At 31.1% G+C, this 21,312-nt stretch overlaps 2 protein-coding genes and 1 long non-coding RNA gene across 3 annotated transcripts in view; 1 reads left to right on the forward strand and 2 right to left on the reverse strand.

Moving 5' to 3' along the window:
* Positions 1 to 3,713: 3,713 nt before the first annotated feature.
* Positions 3,714 to 9,470, reverse strand: LOC130896755 (deformed epidermal autoregulatory factor 1-like). Its single transcript, XM_057805052.1, has 4 exons — positions 7,777 to 9,470; positions 5,855 to 6,138; positions 5,520 to 5,720; positions 3,714 to 3,985 (listed from the first exon to the last, which is right to left on the reverse strand). The coding sequence occupies exons 1-4, from the start codon at positions 8,372 to 8,374 to the stop codon at positions 3,800 to 3,802; spliced, it is 1,269 nt and encodes a 422-aa protein (XP_057661035.1). The 5' UTR covers positions 8,375 to 9,470; the 3' UTR covers positions 3,714 to 3,799.
* Positions 9,471 to 10,339: 869 nt separating this feature from the next.
* Positions 10,340 to 20,763, forward strand: LOC130896757 (uncharacterized). The gene is made up of 2 exons (XR_009059614.1): positions 10,340 to 10,730; positions 14,798 to 20,763. It is a non-coding gene; the product is annotated as an uncharacterized LOC130896757 (long non-coding RNA).
* LOC130896756 (pickpocket protein 28-like) overlaps positions 17,543 to 21,312 on the reverse strand; it is a 28,635-nt gene continuing 24,865 nt past the window's right edge. The window contains exons 8-9 of the mRNA XM_057805053.1: positions 20,124 to 20,322; positions 17,543 to 17,911 (exon numbers count right to left, since the gene is read on the reverse strand). Coding sequence (XP_057661036.1) covers positions 17,683 to 17,911; positions 20,124 to 20,322 — 428 coding nt within the window. The 3' untranslated portion in view covers positions 17,543 to 17,682. The remainder of the gene's footprint in view (positions 17,912 to 20,123; positions 20,323 to 21,312) is intronic.

Consider the following 21,312-nt stretch of genomic DNA (forward strand, 5'->3'; position numbering starts at 1 on the left):
CTTTCTGTAGCACAGAGATGGTTCTCCTTACCTCTACCCTCCATAGACACAGCATGCAATGTTTTGTGATAATGATTACATATTTATAGATACATTCCATTAAAATGAAAGTTGGATAGATAGATGATACTACATACATTGTTCGGCAACGAAAAGCGAGATACATGACACAATGTTCTATGAGAGTGATTACATAAATTTCATAGCACGCACGTGAGGCAACTTTTAGAGGCTTTTTATACGAGGATGGAGTCTACGCATTTTGGAGACAGAACAATGGTATGCAGAGTCATGCACAAAATGTTTTTAGATTTAGCTGCATAGCGACCGAAAAACCAAAAAAGTTACCCAATAATCTAAATTTCTGTTTATTGAAAGTGTCAGCTTCAGTTCGATCTTTCACACTACCAGTACCAGCCCATACGCCAAATTGGCAAATTTTTGAGAACTCAATAGACTTAATACAATTGGAACGTTTTGCATTTCGACATCATTTCATGGCTTGTTTTGTTATCTTAGTTTAAGTTAGTTTTTTTTCTATTCTGGTGGGTTTTCTTGTATTTCGGATGTTATTTGTTTACGAAGACTTTTAAGCTTACCATGTAATAAATTTTGATCCGAATTAACAAAATTATCTTCAAAATCGGATCATTTCATATCAATCGGACAATTCCAATCCTTAATCTAATTTTCTAAATACTTATAAGCCTCGGAGGGGATGGCCTTCAGCAGTTTAAGCGATTTATTTTTTATAGATTCAATGGACTCATTGCGCGTTTTCCGAAAGGATTTTTGATTTTCGAAAAAAGGAAAAATTCAGAAAGTCTGTGGTGAAAAATTCATGAATTGTCTGTTAATAAATCCTGTTGTTCACGAATAAGTACTTCACTTAGTACATCAAAACGACCAAGTAGTACTCCTCATTGGCAGTTTGACCCTCTGGGACGAATTCATGCTGAACCACATCGCGACAACAGCTGGCAAACACACTCAATTGTCATTTTGGGCTCAAACGAAAATAAGTACCAATCTCAGAAAAAAATATTACTGAGTCCGTTTTTGTATATTTCTTATTAATAAGGAAATAATAATACCTATGTCTTCATATTAGTTTATTTCAATACAAAAAACTATTTGTGGTAGTTGGAAACAATTGTATTTCATACTTTACTTTTAAAAAATGTTAAATAATCGTATAAACCCTCGAAGAGCATCAATCAAATAGTATTTGGGTTATAATATCTGAGGAAGGAACCTATTCGGGAAGTACTTATCCACATATCTTCATTTCATACATCATAATCAATCAATTATTTCCCCCCTTATAACTTCCCATGCATCCCCTGTTCTTTTGATAACTTCAGCCATACTACATTTCCTTCTATCTCTTGTCAAGACTGCACATGTTTTTTCCAAACAGCCTAAAAATGGTGTAAATATTCTCTTCAAAAATTCATTCAGCTTGTGTCCTTGAAATTTAAAACTTCTTACGAAGTTAACAAATAATTGTAGTGAATTTATAATTGAGCAATATTGGTAAAGATTAATTAATGAATCAAAGTTTTAATAAAGAAAACCACTTCAGAATTAAAAGCTCAAGAGCCAACAAACGTCATTATGATCAAATTTAATAACTAGCTTAACCAACTTGAAGTATATGAACTCTTTATGTTGAATAATGGTAGCCAGCTCATGGATTTTTTAGTTATTACTGATTATTCCATACTACCATACATTTTTATAATTCTACAGGTTATTGTTAAATGGTATTTATAAACTCTCTGCAGGGCAAGATATACAATTTAAAAAATAAGCAGTGAAAAATGTTAACGGAAAGAAATAAAAATATACGCATTTCTGGAATTTTTTTTTTTCATTTTTAGAGAATCAAATCTACATTGTGACAAGAATGTCACACTGCATCATAGAGGTAACTCAACAATTATTGTGTTCTTTGTTGCATAAACGCAACTGGACAAAACAGCTGGACCCTTATGTTGTTTTCGATAAATCTAATGCTCTTCTTCTTCGATGGTACACTAAGCTCACATAAAGTTTTAGAAGCTTCAATTCGGAAATCAGCAGATCTCAAGTGTTTTTATCGCAAGCCTTTGGCTTTATGAGCCATACTCATGTGATTTGTTTGTTCTTGTCATACCTCCTCATCTGTGGTTTTGGTATTTCTCCGACAAAATTGTTGTTGAATTCACTACTTTGTTCTATTTTCAAGCTACATCTACACCTTTGGCATCAACAAAAAACTGAAAAGAATAGCTTCTATCCTTCTTGGAAATTTCTTTGTAGGTCATTTGCAATCTGGAGTATTCTAGTAGCAGCAAGCTTGTAAAGTGATTGTCAAAATATAATCTGTAATTTGTGTTGCGAGGTATTTCTCGTGATAGACGCACGATAACATACACAGTTCAGGTTCGCTGGGCAGTACCACATTTTGAGCCAGTCAAGGTTTGGCTAGTTTGCCAACCCAAAGGGGTCGGAAGAAATTGAACCAAGTAATGAGTAGCTTTATAAAAAACTTTAATTTACTTGTAAATAGTAAGTAGGTAGTTTGGACCGTGTGATCGACAATTAAGGCACTTACGTCATTTACATTATTCTTTTTACAGTTGCCTGAAATGGATTCGAAATATTTTAGTTTTAAATGACGAGGAATCGGTTTGTGACAGGAATGTCACATAGTGCTATAAAAGGACAAAATTATTTTAGATTAAGAAGACGTCAGTTCACGTAATATAATGCTACTTATTAATAATCATTTGGTAATAAAGTAGTACATCATTCATTATTTGAATAAATGTTTAATGACAACGTTTTTATATATGTTTTATATCCATATAGTCAATAGTTAATATAAATTATTAACATTAATTATTTATTGATTTAGTGTTGGCAATCCTGCTTCTGACATGGACTTTTCCAAGGCTCGTTCAGTTCTTATTTTATTTACAGGTTTTTTTGTCAACGTTAGTGTTTCTGAGTCATAAGTCAACACTGAGAGGACGTATAAGTCAAAGTCAGTCCGTATCCTACTATTTAGTTTGCATGAAAGATGTTAGTACCCAGAAAATTTTAGAAAATTACTCACTTCACTTTTTTTATAAGGTACACTTAAATACCAAAATTATTTATATTTTTTGTTACAAATATAGATTTGTGGTACAATAGACAAAATAATCTCGATTGATAGCCTCTTGAGCTCAATTGGGAGTGTAATAAAAACAATAATGAGAAATCTACAAAACCTTAAAGACCTTAACTTCTGCAGGAAAAGACAGCTAACAAGAATCAAAAAGATAGAAGTATACCAGGTCAAAATAAAAAGGAAGAATCAAAGAAAAACAATGAAATTAAACTAAAATGGGACTTGTAAAGTAAGTAAATTCTTAACAAATTCCTACATGTTTGAAATAGTCCAGTTGTGAAAACAGAATTTATTAGAATCTATATTATAGTTATATACTCCTCACTGATTGTGCACTTGTGTGATTAATGACTCTCACACAAACTCCATTTTTTTCATGGACATAGACATTGAATTTGGTTTTGATTGTGAAAAATAAATAAACTTGGAATTATAAAAAGCAATTTTCAACTTCAATATTAACAAAAAAGGTGAAACGTATAAATAAATAAGAAATATTACAAATAAAATTAAAACAATTTTCGGATATTATCCGAATTTCAAAAACAATACGTTACCTCAATATAAAGTTTTAATCGTCTATTAATAATTATTCATAAATTATTTGGTTTCAAGTAAAACATGTAAAATAAAAACACATCACTGTTGGTCGGTGCTCTCTACTATAAGCATAATGGACTGTTGGGCATCGTTGGGCGCAGAGACTCCCCTTACACATTCTACCTGGTGAGACGCCCAATCCTTTCTCTGACAAAACGTCGAGCAATATGGAGTCCTTCGACACAACGAACATTCTGCTAAAGCTTCTCGATTACAGTTAGCACACTATAACAAAAATATACAATAAGAATTGGGAATAAATACAATATTTCAAATACTTTGTTTAACAAGATTACAATGTGTCCTAATATAAAGATGAATTATATGCACTGCCGGATTTACCATTTGACCTCAGAGTTTTGTGAATAAATATTACCACAACTGTAAATTGAATACATTGCCTTTGTATATACACAATACCATAATAATAATCTAACCTCAATAACAAATGATCAAAACAACCAATAAAATGATAATAATAAAAAGTCATTGGATAATTGTCCATATCATCATCAATACTACAATAATAATAACAATAACTATAACAGAAATCAGTTTAACTATCCGCAAAACATTATAATGGATATAAAAATTGCAACAATAATCACTTTCATAGTTAACCTATTAATATAAATCCTTCACAACAAAAACGAAATTCTCCGACCAATGGCCGGGTGTTTGGTGCGAAAAGAAATGTTCCGGCCAAACCAAACACCTGTGCAAAAGCTGCCTAAACCACAACAGATGTCTACGTTGTCAAGAAATTTCACAGACAGACCCACTATATAATAATGATTATAATGACAAAACTGAAGAAATAGAAGAAGTGGTGGATAATTTTGGAAAGAACAATAAGATGAAGATAAATTGAACAGAGAAGAAGAAATTATACTAGAAAAAGAAATGACAGTGATACAAAAAGATAAATAGAAACAGAATTATATATATATATATATATATATATATATATATATATATATATATATAATTTCTTCTTCTCTGTTCAATTTATATATATATATATATATATATATATATATATATATTTTATATATTATATATATATATATATATATATATATATATATATATAATTATATATATATATATATAATTCTGTTTCTATTTATCTTGTTGTATCACTGTCATTTCTTTTTCTAGTATAATTTCTTCTTCTCTGTTCAATTTATCTTCATCTTATTGTTATATATATATATACCTCTGTTATTTTCCATTCTTAGTGCTAGAGAATATGCAAAAAGATCATATTTTTTAAACATGTGTCGTTATTTTTATATAAATAGGATTGTTGTAAACACCTTCAATAATGAATTTCAGTTAATTCAATCATTGAGATTAATTAAATTCATTCAAGTATTTGTAAAATTAAAAGTTGCATTTTTTGTGTTAATCAAGTTTTTAAAAATAGTTTTGGAAGTTAAACTTATAACTGTCTTTGATTTTTCTGATATCTAAAATATTTGAATTTATGTTGATGTTATTGTAGATTATAAAATAAAAGTGATAAAAGAAAACAATTCTTTTTCTAAAATGTCCTAAAATTCGTGTAACATAATTTATGGATGGCCCCTTATTGGTATTTATTCCATGACAGTGGAATTTTGAGTGTTGGTGTTGTGGTACTGTAAACAATGTGTTCAGTATTTTATCAAACTTCAAATATTTTATTGTGCAGATAATATTTGCATAGCAATCAAAAGTAATGAGTAACAAGTGAAATATAACAATTAGCGCTTACTTTTTTATGATTTTCGTTATCTATGGCAGGTTGTAAAGTAGAATCTGAATTGCTTTCTGGTTGTAGAGCCGCCACTTGTGCTTCAACTCTTGCTGCTAGAATAGCAGCTTCTTTATCCCGATGAAATTTTTCATTCTGCCTACTCATTGTATCTTTTAAATCTTCTATTCCTCTCCTAAATTCTAAAGCTAATCTATTTATCTGTAATGAAATATTTAATAAATTTCCTTCATGTATTGTATACTTTTTTAATACTATGTGAAACTGGGCATTGTAATTAGTATTTCAATATTTTCAACTAATTTATGATAATTAATTACATTAATATAAATCACCTGTAGAGCTATCTCTTCCAACCTTTTTATTTGTGTTTGTGGATCCGCATTTCCTACAGTTTCAATTAACTGATAGTCTGTGGAGTCCAAACCTTCAGCTAAACTTTGCCAAGCTTCTTCTTTCGTTTGGTGGTCACTGTCATCTCCATTTGACCTTTTAATAGAATCATGTTCTTTCCTTCTTTTTCTCTTGTAAGGTGTAAAAAGTCTGATAGGTCCAGTAGCTGTTTCATCATCACAGCATGCAGCACATGTACAACTTGTTGCGTGTGGTAAAATTATACCTTCAATAAATAAGTTGTTAATAGCAGAAAAATCATTTTACAACAAATACAAATGACTCAAAAATCAAAACAAAACTATTAAAGTACCAAGATCTCTACTGAAAAAACAAACATGCAAAAAAATTGTGGAGTTAACTAACTAAAAAATCTTTGGACCAATCACTTAATATCAGCTGATTATACAATTTTTAAAAATTAATAGTAAAAGATTCAATATCAGAAAGTATCTACAGAATAATATTTAATATAAAATTTAATTCAGACTTTTATAAGCCTAAAGAAACTTGATAAATGTGAATATATGAAAATGAAACATGGATACGCAAACAAAGTGTAGAAGGTCATGAGGTTTTTTGTGTTGTAGTTTTTGATTTGGAGAACTTTTCTTTTTTTGCCAAAAGTTACAAGTCTTTTTATAAACAGAAATTAAAAGTGTATAACTTTAAACCTCATTGCAGCATCTACAATGTCATTTATAATTGTAATTGGCATGAAAATTCAAGTAGTAGAGCAGGTAAAGAACTTGTCAGTGTTGTTGTTAAAAATTTAAAAACAATTTTGATCAATCTTCCTAATTTAACAGATAGTATTGTTCCACAAAACAAAAACTCGATAATGTCTACAGCAATTAAGTATTCCTTAGAATCATGTCATTTTAAAAACAATTGAAAAGAAGTTTTCTCAGCCAGAACACAAAGTTAAATTATATTATAAAAAAGAATGTTCATAAACATTAAAATACCTATATGTGTGTGTGTATAGGGGGGCGGTTAGCATCAGCTTCTGCTATTTGCCACATACTAAAAAATACCTATATGAAATAGGTATAAGAATATTTAATATACAAAAGTTGGTTCAATATCCAATTAAAAAATTCATTTTTATTCATTTTTTTGTCATCTGAGAAAGGATCTTTAAAATATTCAAGATATGATTATTAACATTATAACAAATTAAGAAACCAAATATAAGGGCATAAATGTAACTATGAGAAAATATTTAAGTTGCAGCTTAGAGTGTAATTTTCCTAAACCTATAAAAAGTGCATATTGGAACAATTAAGCATTGAGTTGACGATATAGTGGCAGTGATTGATAATTGGCTTCTTATAAAAATGCACATGAATCATTGCAAAATTTATTAGCAGTAATATTATTACAACCTTTAAGTAAACTATAAAAAAATATATTTACCACTATAGCAAATCATTTATGTAGACATTAAAAAAGTATCTTCTCATTTATCTAAAATTATATAAAAATGCTTTTATCTAGTGGCCAAATATTTTGAGCAGAAATTCATACATATAGATGTGTGAGGATAGATGAATAAGCCCATGTATATATTTTTTTCATTAAAAACTGTAGTAGTTTTCTGTAATATTTAAGAGATCTCTTTGGGAAACCATTAAAAATGTTTTATTGTAGTTCTTACTTGAATTTGTAAATATTGGTATTCTTGGTAAACGATTGTCTGTTTACTATAAACTAGAAATAACAAAAATTTCAATATTGAAGACATGACCATATTATTTTTAATAAATATTGTGATTTGAAACCTTATATGCAATAATAAAGAATAATTTGATCACCCATCTGATTTTAATACAGTTTCAACTTAATACCTTAAAGTAATTACCTTCATCAATTAAAGTTTGTAAGCTTCTTCCTCCAAATCTAATACTTCTCTTCCAATCTTTACTAGATGCTCGTCCACAAAGTGCTTCGAACTCACTAGGTGTATACCAAGAACTTCCTAATTTAATGCAACGCCCCCTACCTCCAGAGCCAAATCTGTTTTTATGAAGTTCAGCGGAAGTATTTTTGCACCTTACAGGCAACACAGCTGCATTTGCAGCATCATTCCATGTTCCCACTGAAGCATTTGAAACTGTAGTATTCACAGAAGTACCAGAAACATCTTCTTGTTGTATAACAATCGTTTTAAGTTCCTCGCCAGATCCATCTGTAGCTAAATAACCACTGTTATCGACACATAACATAGGTTTAAAATGAGGAATTTGATCTTGTGTAATAACATTAAATGTGCTAGTGATAAGCGATCCCACGGGAAGACTAACAGGTACCCCCGCATGTCTAACTGAGACTGTTGATACAAGAGGTTTCTTCGAATCTATAACAGAATCGCCATTATCGCCGCCATCGTGCTCATTCGCAAGATGTTCGGCTTCGGAAATGTCCGGTAGGACGACACCTTCCGAGTTTGAGTTTTCCATACGTAAAAGGCTGAACACAAATCACTTTTTCACGAATTTTAGCAATATTTTTTAACAATGAAAATTATCACAAAACGGTTTTCACTACTCTTCATTTCATCATGATGACCCTGTCGTTTGCTGCAATGTGCAATGTCCGGTATTTAGAGTAGGAGGCGTAATATCAAATACGCATGTACCAAACGAATCGCGGCAATTTAAAATTTACTACAAATAATACGAAATAAAAAACATTTTGATCGTTGTTGTGATTATATTTTGAATATTGATAATAACGTTTTATCAGAAAAAACCTATATTTTTATAATAAACGTAAGTACGTGTACCAGAAATCGATTAAAATTTTTAATAACGCGTCGGGTTGTAAAATTTAAAAATGTATTATCAATCAGTTTAAAAATAGATTACTGTTGATGTATTTAAGAGTCCGCGAAGGATAAAACTGTTTTTTAGACCAAATAATAACAATTAAATGTTTTATAGAATTAGCACTTTATTCAGAACAGTATGTTTGATATCGCCATCAACAACAAAAGCGATTCAGATACAGGAGTCGTTCATTAATGTGCAGGATTAGTATTTCTATTATTTGAGAAGCTAGGACATACCTAATCGCTATTTTGTACAAAAAAACTTATGAAATCATATGAAAATTATGAGATATGATAATAGGCCAAATATATAATGCTATTCATAAAGTTTGTTTCATTCTTTTATAAATTATATAGAGCTCCAAATCTGGAAAATCAAGATCATGTATCATTGTTTTTCGGTTCCAAACACAAAAAAATTCCATAAACATTTGTAAGAGAAAACTAGATTATTATAACTACCTCACAAAATCAACTGTTCAAGAAATAATTGGTGTTTACTTATCGACAACTAATTGATTGTAATATATGTGCAATTTTCAAAACGTACATACTTTTAACAAAATTCCATTATTGTTTATTATGAATAGATCAGTATATTTGGAATAATAAATTTCTACACTACCATAAAATTTTTGCAATTCCCCATTTTTTACTATGCTTGTTTATTCACTACTACTATCTAACAAAATACGTGTTAAAAATAGCTATTGTTCAACTGAACTGAACTGTCTCTGAGAATTTGTAAAGTTTTCAGCAAAAAAATTAATGAGTGCGTATTAATGAGCGTTATTCCAAATCTTTTGCCAATTTATCCGCAAGACTTAATCTGCAATCACTATAATGAAAAAGAAACCTATATAGTAAAAGTTATAACAATCTTGAAATTGTCAAAAGAGAGACTCTTCCAATTAAAACCAGAAATAGTTTTAAAAAGTCACTTAGAATTAAATACAAATTTGAACTTCTTTATACGTTACTTGAATTTCGAATTATGCTTGGAATTTAACCTACGAAAAAAACTACTTGTCTATGAATCTGACCGTTCTGTGCATAACACACCCTAAGTATGTCGGGGTCAAAATATGTAATACTCCTATATGGACAGTTCTTATGGGAAAAAAACATCTCTACGTTACGGTGCCGACTGTATTCATTGTCTCTCTCGTTCGAGCAACTTTATCTATACTGCGCATTCTTGAAAATTCTCTAAAATATCAGTAGTGGGAAAATAATAATTAACTGAAGTGCTTGGAAGAGAGAGAGAACGATACACTATTTGTTTCGCTTAGTCGGAACAGCTTCTACTTATAGAAACTGTCCACATTATTAGGAGTATTACATATATGGTTGGGGTATGTTTTGCATATATGTAATACTTCTATATGGACAGTTTCTATAAAGCTGGTCCGACTAAGGATGATAGAATGACAACGATTTCTCTATACTCCGAGGTTTCAGCTCGATTCTGCGCATTCTCAAGCAAGTATAGATAAAGTGTCGCAAACGAGAGAGAAAATGAATATTGTCGGCACCGTAACATAGGGACGATTTTCCCATACCAACTGTCTACTACAGTATTACATAATGGATGTTTTGTTGTTCTGTGAAATATTACTCACAAAACATACCCAACACGATATGTTTTGTGACGTTACCATTGAAAACATTACCAAATTAACGCACGCCACAAAACATACCCACATTCTGTGCCGCATGCACTATCTGTGATCTTCTGTTTTGTTGTTGGTTAACGTGTTGTTTTTAATGTAGTAACGTATTTAGTATAATGGAATATTAAGATTCCTCTTTATATTATTATCTTTGATTTTGTTGAACCATATTTCAAGAAAAATTTTTGTTAAGAATAAGGAAAAAAAAACAGTAAAATAAATGAGTGACGCTTTATAATTTTACCAGTAAATTATTAATATGGGAAGTTATTGGAAGTGAAAAGTCGAATATAAATTGTTCAATATATCAAGGTAAGTTTTTTTAACTTATCCTCATTTATAGTGAATGCGGCATTTATCGAAAATGATCATCAAACGAATTTTTTAAATTCTTAACATAATATTTTTACATTAATAGAAAAAAGGTTTTTTAAACATTAATTTGACAAACTATTTAATCAAATCACCAATTAAGTGATTTCCATAAAATTATAGAAGGATATCTTTGCTAAACAGCGTGAGTTAGCTGCTAACCAAAATCATTAAAAAAATTTAATGAATAAAATATACGCAATTCTCTTTCTCAGACAAATTGTTGAATAGCAAAAACCCGTGATCCTTTGTTTTGTCGATCTCAAGAAAGCATTTGATAGAGTTCAAATAGCTGCCACCATTGATACACTTTGGGAACACACAATATTTGTAAATTATATAAAAGTAATAGAAGAGCTCAATAAAAACAACAAAACAATGCAGGAGTTTACCGAACAATTTCCTATACTAACAGGAATTGGACAAGGTGATAGACTAAGCCTATTCTTGCTCAACAAAAACCAAAAAACTCAATACACAGATATCTGTAGAAAAGAGGAATCAATAGTAATAACATATTTGAGAGTCGAGATCACAAGCTCTAAAAACTTACAACAAGAAGTACGAACCCAAGTAAATAAGGCATCAAGAATCCTCATATGGAAAAACAATCGTAAGACCTATACTTATTTACATATGCAGGAAAAACTCGAGCAGACACAAATATCTGTAGAAAAGAGGAATCAATAGTAATAACATATTTGAGAGTCGAGATCACAAGCTCTAAAAACTTACAACAAGAAGTACGAACCCAAGTAAATAAGGCATCAAGAATCCTCATATGGAAAAACAATCGTAAGACCTATACTTACTTACATATGCAGGAAAAACTCGAGCAGACACAACAAAAAAAAAAGAATGTGATGAGAACAGCAGAGATGAAAACATTGAGAGCTATTGAAGGAGTGAGCCTAAGAGATTAAATAAGGAGTAAAGCTATAAAAGTAAATCTGAAAATTCAGGATATAATATGATTTACGAGATCGAGATGACGATTTTGGAGAGACGCTAGTCTAAATGGGCAAAGGATGAAAAACCAACTTCAAGGAAACCTCCCGATCGACCTCCCAAGAGATGTCACAAAAGCTGGACATCTCTCTAAAATAACCTGTAAATGTTTATTTAAGAGATAATAGGATTTTAAAGGCAACAAAAATAGGTATTGTCAAAAGCTTTTGTAATGTGTTTGGTCAAAAAAATTCAGTAGATATGAAAAATGTGTTTTATGTTAAAGATATGATGTCAAATTTGATAAGTGTTAGTAACAGGAGAAGCGGTAAAAAATAATGGCTTATATTTTATGAAAAATAAGATAAATAATGATGTTTCTTGTGTAAATATATCAAATAAGAATACAAATTATATGAGAGAAAAAAATGGCATCGTTTTTAGGCCATGTAAATTTTGAATACTTAGATGTTTTGACAAAAAAGCAGCTGTTAAAATGCTATTCCAAGGAAACTTGCATTGGAATATATGAAATGTAAAACCTGTATAGAAAATAAAATGAGTAATGTTCCATTTGAAAATAATAGAGAGAAGGCCAAAAAATTTATAAATTTCATTTATTGATGAATAAAGTAAAATTGCTAAAGTATATGTAATGAAATCGAGAGAAGTGTATGAATGTTTGGTTGAGTATGTGAATGAAAGTGAAAATTTGTCTGCAAAAAGGGTTAAATTTTTGAGATGTGATAATAGCACGGAATATTTGAATAGTAAGATTCACAGTTTTGCAAAAGAAAGAGGCATTGTTATAAATAATTGTCCATCCTATTTATGTACATGAATTAAATAGAACAGCAGAACGTTTTAATAGAAAGATTATGAATATGGCGTGCTGTTTATTAGACGAAGCAAACGTACATAAGAGATATTGCCTGTAATAGTGTGTGCAGCAACTTATTTAAAGAATCGAACGTTAATTAATAATATTAAAAGAAAGCCACTTTATGAAATATTTTTTGGTAAAAAACCCATAAAAAACCCAATATTTCAAATTTGAGCTCATACGGTAGTAAAGTTTTTGTCAGAAAACCGGAATAGAAAAGAAATTCTAAATGGGACAAAAAGGCTGATTTGGGTATTTTAATTGGGTATAGTGAGATGAATTTGTCTGTGATAATATTAGCAATAATTTGAAAATTAAAAATCCTGACAATTACTCGCCTAATGATAGCTTAGTAAATAGAGATGAATGTATGAATTATATCATTAGAGAGTCACTTTTGGAAAAAGGCCATGAATAAAGACATTGATTGTTCAATTAAAAATTAGACTTGGAAATGTTGATAATAAAAAGTTTTCGGTATATTCAAAAAATCTGATAAAGCTAGATTAGTGGTAAGAGGCTTTCGACAAACTTACGAAACTGAGGATGTTTATTCACCTGTAGCCAAAATGCAAACTATAAAAATCTTGTTGTCTTATTGTTTTCAAATGGGCATATGTATTGAACAAATGGATATAGAAACAGCATTTTTAAACGGTAAGGTGAACTCTGAAGCTTATGTCAAACAAATCCAAGGTTATGAGGATGGCTCAAATGAGGTTTGTAAACTAGTAAAAAAAGCTTTATCTCGGTTTCTACTGCAAAAGTGATTCAAGAAAATTTTAGTCCCTACATTTTTTGTTTGGACCTTTTTTTATATTTTTTCACGTTTTTGAGATATTTTGAAGAAAGTTATTTTTGGAGTGGTTTTCAATTATTTTCTCTGAATAAAATTCAACATTTTTTAAGTATAAACCCTTTAAACGTATGCTAAAATCAAATTATATTGATGTAGACTTGCCTTTTGGGTGGCAATTGAATACTCATTTCATCGAACTCCAAGGTAAATTAGTTAATTTCAAAATTTCATTCATTTTATTCATAATTTATACAGTTTATTGAAATCAGGTTGAAGAGTTTCTAGAAGTATGAAAACAGAGTACGAGGTCTGGCTATTAAATAACGAGACTGCACGCCTAGAGGGCGCCATAGATGGGTGGGGTAAAAAATGAGTAGTGAGTTGGGTATTTAGATATCTTGTCTATGCACGTCCCAAAACACGTTTCCGTCGCTATTATAGTATTTGTGCAGTAGCGGTTTGAAACGAACGTGTTTTTTTCTCGTGCCGAAAATCATATGGGATCAACGTATCAATGTCAAATTTCTCGTTAAATTGTAAAAAAAACTCCGGCTGAGTACTATAAATTGTTGCAACAGGTCTATGGGGACCTTTAGTGAGGGCCGAGAGATGACCAGCGCCCAGGTCGCCCTGTGACTGTTTGAACTCCGGAAACAGTGATCAAAATCAATCGAATTGTGCGCACAGATCATCGAATGAGCACCCGGATGATTGCCGAGTCTGTAAATGCTGATAAAGAAACGGTTAGAATCTAACTCCTGACTAAAAGCTCTTGCGTCAACGGGTCTGCTCAGATTTCCTTGAAAGGTAAGAAATATATCTGCTGTGAAAGTGACCCGATTTGAGTCGATGCAAGGGGTAAAGTAAAAAACGGCAGAGCTCCTAAAGGCACTCACCACTTCCAGCACTACTTTGATTAATGGAAAAAAGGGATGGAAAGGTGTGTGGCGAGGGAAGAGGGTCATATTGAAGGGGAGTATTCGAATGTGGAATAATTTTTTATAATAAAACCCTTTTTTGTAACCAATCTCGTTATTTGATAGCCAGACTTCGTATAGCACCCTAAAGATTCAAATTTATGTTTAAAACGTGCACTTTTTTATTTAAAAGCTGACTTGCCCCAGTAGTTTTTCTATTTTTTGAAAATAAGGATAAACAATTCCATAATATAATTTTGAAAACTGTATTAAAGATTCCAGGTATTTTAAAATCTGTAATATTCTTGTTAAATAAACACAAATCCGAGCTTTTCTAGGAATTATGGCATTAAATTGTTTTGTAGTGTACTGTTTCATTGAAATGATTTGTATAATTATATTTTTTTTCTTATACTTGAGTACAACAATTATTGCATTTTTAATTTGAATCTTTTTTTAGGAATTTATCTCGATGTCTACAATAATATGAAAGAAACTGACTACGATCCTTAGACAAAAATTTAGAGCTCTTGATGGAAAAATCAAAACCGAACATAATGATGATTATTTATTTTATTTTTGAAGAGCTTAGTGATAAGAGTTTGTTATATGCGAATAAATTATAAACTTCTACAAGAAACACAAAAAATGGATAATCGTCTTTCTTTTATCTGCACAACAACGAGTCATCCCACAAGTCCCCACCACTGCCAATTTATCACATTTTTGTCGTTCTGGCCTTGTTGTTTTTACCGTCCAGTTGGAAATTTTGAAGCAAGAATTTGAATCTTTCTAATGACATTGTCATCCTGAATATTTCGAATCCCATGCCATCTGTTCGAAAGAGATCGAGACTGTTGTGACGATTTTCTTTCATTTTACCAGCAATATAATTTTCATTTTCATAAAAGTTTCTTGTAATTGGTGACATCTTTTGATTTGAAGCAAGGCTCACGATTTTTTCTTCATTCAAATGCCTGTAATCCATCAAGACCTGACTGTTGCCGTTCAAGAAGAGTGGGACAATATGGCTGACCATGTTAACGATAACTTGATTCGGCGGATGCCGAGACGCGTTGGCCAGTTGATTGCAAGAAAAGGCGGTCATACCAACTATCAATTTGTTTTTTTATTACATTATATCTTTTTGACACATGCCACCCACAATTTTGAACCGAAGAGAGATGTTTGGGGTAGGAAGGTACCATTGGGCTGTAGTGTGGCACAATCGTAAATTTTCGGAAAAATTGTAAACCGTCGGTCTCTGAGATGGTATGTTAGCTTCATAAGGTTAAGAAAAAATCGTTTGAGCAGATTGCGATAAGTGCAGTGTTAAGAAGGGTAGTACTAGAATAATTTAAATGTTATGTTTTTTTTCTTTGTTTCTAATAAAATTATTCATTGTCTTTTTTTTTACCACAACTCTTAGAAGTATAATTAGTTGAGTTATTATATTCAACAGAATATTTTCTGATAAATTAATCACAATACTATTGTCTTGTTTATTTTCTTGTTGTACAAAACCGTTCTTCGTTCCTTAGTCTTCTATTTTTCAAGAAAAATATTTCTAATTAAGTAATGGGTCATCAATAATTATTGCTCATAGCATTAACTTGAAATTTATAAGTTAATACACGATTATTGTTGTTTTGAGACTGTGCTTTATGTCAGGGACTCCCAAACTCCTTTTTTTCCTGTTGGTATAAAATACCAAATTTGGTATCATTCCGTCATAAAAATTCAGCAGAATTAAGCAGGTATGTAATTCAGTGAATATAAAATTGGAAAGTTGAAAAAACTGGTTAAACCTGGTGATTTTCTACAAATCCAGTAGCTGCAGCCTCGTTTCTCTTTTCTTTGTTTTGTCAAAATGTTTGCAACCTCACTGAAAATTGTTCGACTAGATCTGATTATATTTTCGCAACATTGCACAATACAGGATGCTGTTTCAATGTTGAGTTGCAACTAGAACATCTGATTCCATTAATTAAACTTCTACTTAGATCGTTCGTATTGAAAGTGATCAACTCTTTGAGTATCATATTGGCTTCTTCCATGGCCGTGATATAATACGGATTCATTATCCAATGAGGAATGTGTAAATATCCTCAAATCTATGTTTGACAGAGTGCTTTCAGGATAATATTAGTTTGAAAATTCCTTTTTTCCATATTCACCCGACAACGAAGACAGCTTTTTACATGAAGATTTTACATGAGATATATGTAAAATTGTAATGAAATTGTAATTATAGCAGAACTACATGAAATTCTCAAATAGCTACAACTTTTTAACAATGACGCTTTTTTACGTTTACGAAACAGTTAACTAGTAATGAGAATTAACGTGTAGAGCGAGCAGATTTCGAATGTCTAAATCTCAGCGAAGCTACGCTTCTCATAGAGATTCATCATGCGTGACTAAGTTCAATTTTGTTGTTAAGTTTGAAGTAGTTATCGAACTTTGATTATTATGCTACCTCTTCGCAATCCTTGACCATAAGACTAGCGCCAACAGCAGTTATTGAGTACCTTGAGGAGTTTAAAGACATAGTATGAGACGGGACTCAACTTCAAAGCATTGTGTATCAAAAGTTTTGAATCAAGAGAGGAACAAGGTGCACCAGATTTCAAATTTGACAAACAACGGTTCTGCAACAAATAAGATTCAATTGACGGTTATCGGCTAATTGGCAACACCACGCTGTTTTACAAAAATGCTTTTTTCAAAAACTAGTTTGAAAAACAATTTGTGACAAAAGTTAAGGCTTTTAGAAAAGAAAATGGATTGCATCTTAGTGCCTTGATATTCGTAGGCAATGGTCCGTCATATCCAGAATAAATGGAATTTGCTTGCGGTGATATGAAAGCTATTTTTCTCCTACTAAACGTCACTTCAGTTTAGCTGCCAACTGACCAATGAGATTTGCAGGCTTTTACAGAAATTACAGAAAAATGCTTCCTCGTAGCTTCCTCAAAGAGAATGAAGAACTGACAATCTTGCGTAAACTCAATAAACTCGTCATCAAATATGTCATTTATTTTGTAGAACAAATTAGGATAAAACACAAGAAATTTTTGCAGAAATCCATACATAAAGAGACTAATAATCCGCAGAAAAAACTAAATTGGAAAATAAGACTTCGATTAGTTGCTTACCTTATAATTGTCCCGTCATGCGATTTCTTCGGAAATAATAAGATAAATTCGATGTTGAAAAATATATTAACATTAATTTTATTACATTATTGAGGCTATAAATGTTAATCTGAAGATTATCAAATTGCATCTTATGTCGAGAGTTTGAAATTTTCTACTGGCTTCCATAATTATTTTTTTCTCATATTCAGCTTCTTTCAGGAGGACCAGATATGTCATTGTAAAGTTTTTTGTTGCACCACATACGAACAGACATAAAATAAATGATTTCAGCTACAGTTAGGAGAGAGAATCCTGTAAATAGACCTAATAGTCCTCCGAAATTAGATATAAAATCAAATAAACCATACATTTCGCTTTTTTCATACGAGAAGAATTTATCGTCTTTGAAGTAAATTTTCAATCTTGAAAATTCGCTGAAAACAAATTAAAAATCAAAATTATCAGAATTATCTAGTATATATAATACTAGGAGATAAATATCCAAGAGATTAGAAATTCTTAAATAAATTTAATTAAATTAGAAAGTGCCATTGCAAAGATAGGCTTTATTCTGACTTTTACTACACTATATATTTAGACTGAACGTGTTTAGTAGAAAATGCGAGCAAATTACATAAGAATTTCAAAGGAGGTGCAAATATGGAATACCATTTTCTTGGTATATAAAAAAATGTTTGTTAGTGAATAGAATCAAGCCAATGGTGATAAAAAGAAGAAAGTAAGTTCAAATGACCATCTAAAATATTTCTTTACCTGGGAAAAACCAGGGTTATGAAGAGTACACAGAAAGTGATTAAAAAGGATTGAGCGGAATTAGTCATAAATTTAAATCGAATAGGTCCGCAACTCATTACTGTTCAAGCTTTACAATCTATACCAATGTTGACAGTGCGAAAAATGTTTACTTGAAATACTTTAGATATGAGGGTATTATAACTCGATTCATAGGTAAAACTTTCTCAAATAAAATCAAACTTAACCTTTAGCTACTTGCGCCTTAAAATATAACAGTACTCGGATGGTGTATTTTGTACACCGTCACCAAAATGTACTCAAAACACAGCAGATAAAATAAAGATGTTTTCAAAAAATGCTAAAGTTGTTTCATAAATGTTTATTGAATAAAAAATATTATTATAAAAATGTTATAAAAAACATAAATTTGTGAAACAAAACATGTTCTAACTAAAAACTGGAAAGCAAGTTCAGAACAAAAGAAAAACGCTCAATAGTTTATGCAAAGGACTACTCTCTACAATCCTCATCATCGGCAATGTTATTGCACTTAGGATAAGTAATGATACTTATCGCATGTTCTTTGCATACTGGTTTGTGACATGTATGACAAGAAATTGTTGTCACCCTGTTTTTCTTCCTACCACAACAGTAGCACCTCCCTCGTATTTTTGCTAGAGGCTCTTCCTCATGATCCTCTTGAGGAGGTTTGTACTTAGTTAGGAAACGTTGGATATTCAATGGTAATGTCCTTATAGTAGCTCTTTCTGAAAGGTGTGGTTTTATCAAAGACATCGCCAACTCTTTTAGAAAAACTCTTCTGTATTTGTGACCATCCTCGATGTGTATGGAGTTATATAAAATTTGACTGTTTATACCTGCTATGGTTACCAACTGAAAAAATAAAGGCCATCTTCTCGTACACTAATTTTTCTTAACATTCACATGTTCAACTGCCCTCTGATACATAAGATTCAATTCATTCAAATATGACGTATAGTTCACTTTTCACTATCTCCATTCATTCACTATAAAAGTACGGCTGCAATAGCTTCGTTTTATACACTTTCATCACATTTTAGAATCTTCCATTCCTGGAAATTTCTAATTTGCCGTGAACAAACAAAAAAGCTTTCCTAGAAATTGTTTCTATAAAAACAGTCACATAAACAATATAAATAGGTCTCTCAAAAACCTAATGTAAATAAGCTGTCCCGTCCATAAACTTTAGTTTCGATAACATATTGAAACATTATATTTCACATGGTATGAAAAACTACTATCTACAACTATTTGGCATGTAGTCACAGGTCGATCGTGCAATATGAGACATTTTCAGCATTTTTATGTATAATAGTTACAGACAGATCTTATACAAACATCATGTTGTAATGATGATCAGAGCGGTTGTATACCGATTTTCTACAAAAGTTTGCATAAGAGTTTTTATCAATAAGTTTCGGCCTTTGGTCGATCAGTTTATGCCGTTTCTTAGTAGAATTTACTTCTTCTAAAAGTTACGCAATCTCCTAAATTGCAGTTTTGGTAATTTGGTTGTGATATTGAGATAATCTAATTAATGAGCTACCTCTTCATAAGCTCTTTTACAATCACAGAAACCTTTCATCATAAGAATGATTATTTCTTCCTGCTCGGCACACATAGTGGAAATGTAGAAGCTCAAAAATTTATGTTACTATATGAACACACTATAAGATACATTGACCGACGCCTGCTATATTGTCGCATACAGTCTGTCAAGACAAAGTATTCTGCGATGCAGAATAAAGTGTCGAATTATTGGGGAAAGTACCACATTTATTCTTACAAAGGTGAATGTTTCAGGATAAAACAATTATTAACAAAGAAATTTGAAAAAAAAATACTCACAATTGGTAAAGAACATCATCTGACATATTTAAATCCCTTTTAAACTTTTTATTTGCTTTCATAAATTCTCTCCATCCCCATTGAGTTCTGGTAGTAGTTGTTTGATAAATAAGTTGACTGCAGAGAGGATAACAACTACAACTTTGTGAGTTTTCTCTCAAACCCATTTCAATATCCAATTCCAATGTTTGGAGCTCTCCTTAAACATTTTTTTTAATTAATTTTCGAACTTATTGTAAAATAACACACTCATTCTGAGCTTAACAAATCTTTTGTCCACAAAATAAATCTATTGAAACGGAGCTTCATGTAGTATTTGTGATAAAAATAATTTACTGAAAGTCTTAGCTTAAAGCTACATAATAATACAGACTTCTTCTGGAAGAATAATTCACATTATATACAGAGTTTCTCAGTTAATATTAGATTCATGCCAATCACCGTAGCTGTAGAGGCCTAGCTCGTTTAATTTTCTTAGAAAATCCCAAACGAGTTTGATTTCATGATTTTAGAGGCTATCGGAAAGGATAATGATCTCCTGTTTGCGATAGTTCTTTTCTAGATTTAACTGGGCACATTTTTCAATTACATAAATTTTTGCTTAAAAAATGCTTGGTGTTTCCGTATACCATTTAATGGCATTTCTGTTCATTTCTTGTATGATGTTATGATCTCATTCACATCTACAGCTTGGTATTGAAGGATATTTTTTCTCTAATCTTTTGCATTATCCTGAGGTTTGGTCATTATTTAGAGACCGTTTTTCTTTGGTGATTCCGTCTCCGAACATTCTAAGTGATTTTTTTTTCTTCCACGCACGTGGAGAGGTGGGAGATTTAGAATCAATTCTAGTGCAGCTGTGGGGCATCCACAGAAGAATCTATGGATTACAACCCCAATAGGATTCTTGACATATACAAAGTGATTATCTGCGACACATACTATGATTACAGATCGGCCCTTGGCGTCATGTCTGCCTTATCCTCGTAATTCTAATAATTTGTAACTTGAATCATTCACAAAGGCTCTAGTAGAACATTCATTTAAAAGAAACTATCAGACTACTATAATTTGACATTCAATAACTTACATTTCCTTTTAAACAAGAACAAAACAAAAAATGTAGCTTTTCAGAACTGGACAAGTGGCTAATTTCGTCTAGTTTCACGTCATTACCGACGAGAAGCTG

Source organism: Diorhabda carinulata, chromosome 7 (assembly GCF_026250575.1).
Source record: "Diorhabda carinulata isolate Delta chromosome 7, icDioCari1.1, whole genome shotgun sequence".
Lineage (NCBI taxonomy): Eukaryota > Metazoa > Arthropoda > Insecta > Coleoptera > Chrysomelidae > Diorhabda > Diorhabda carinulata.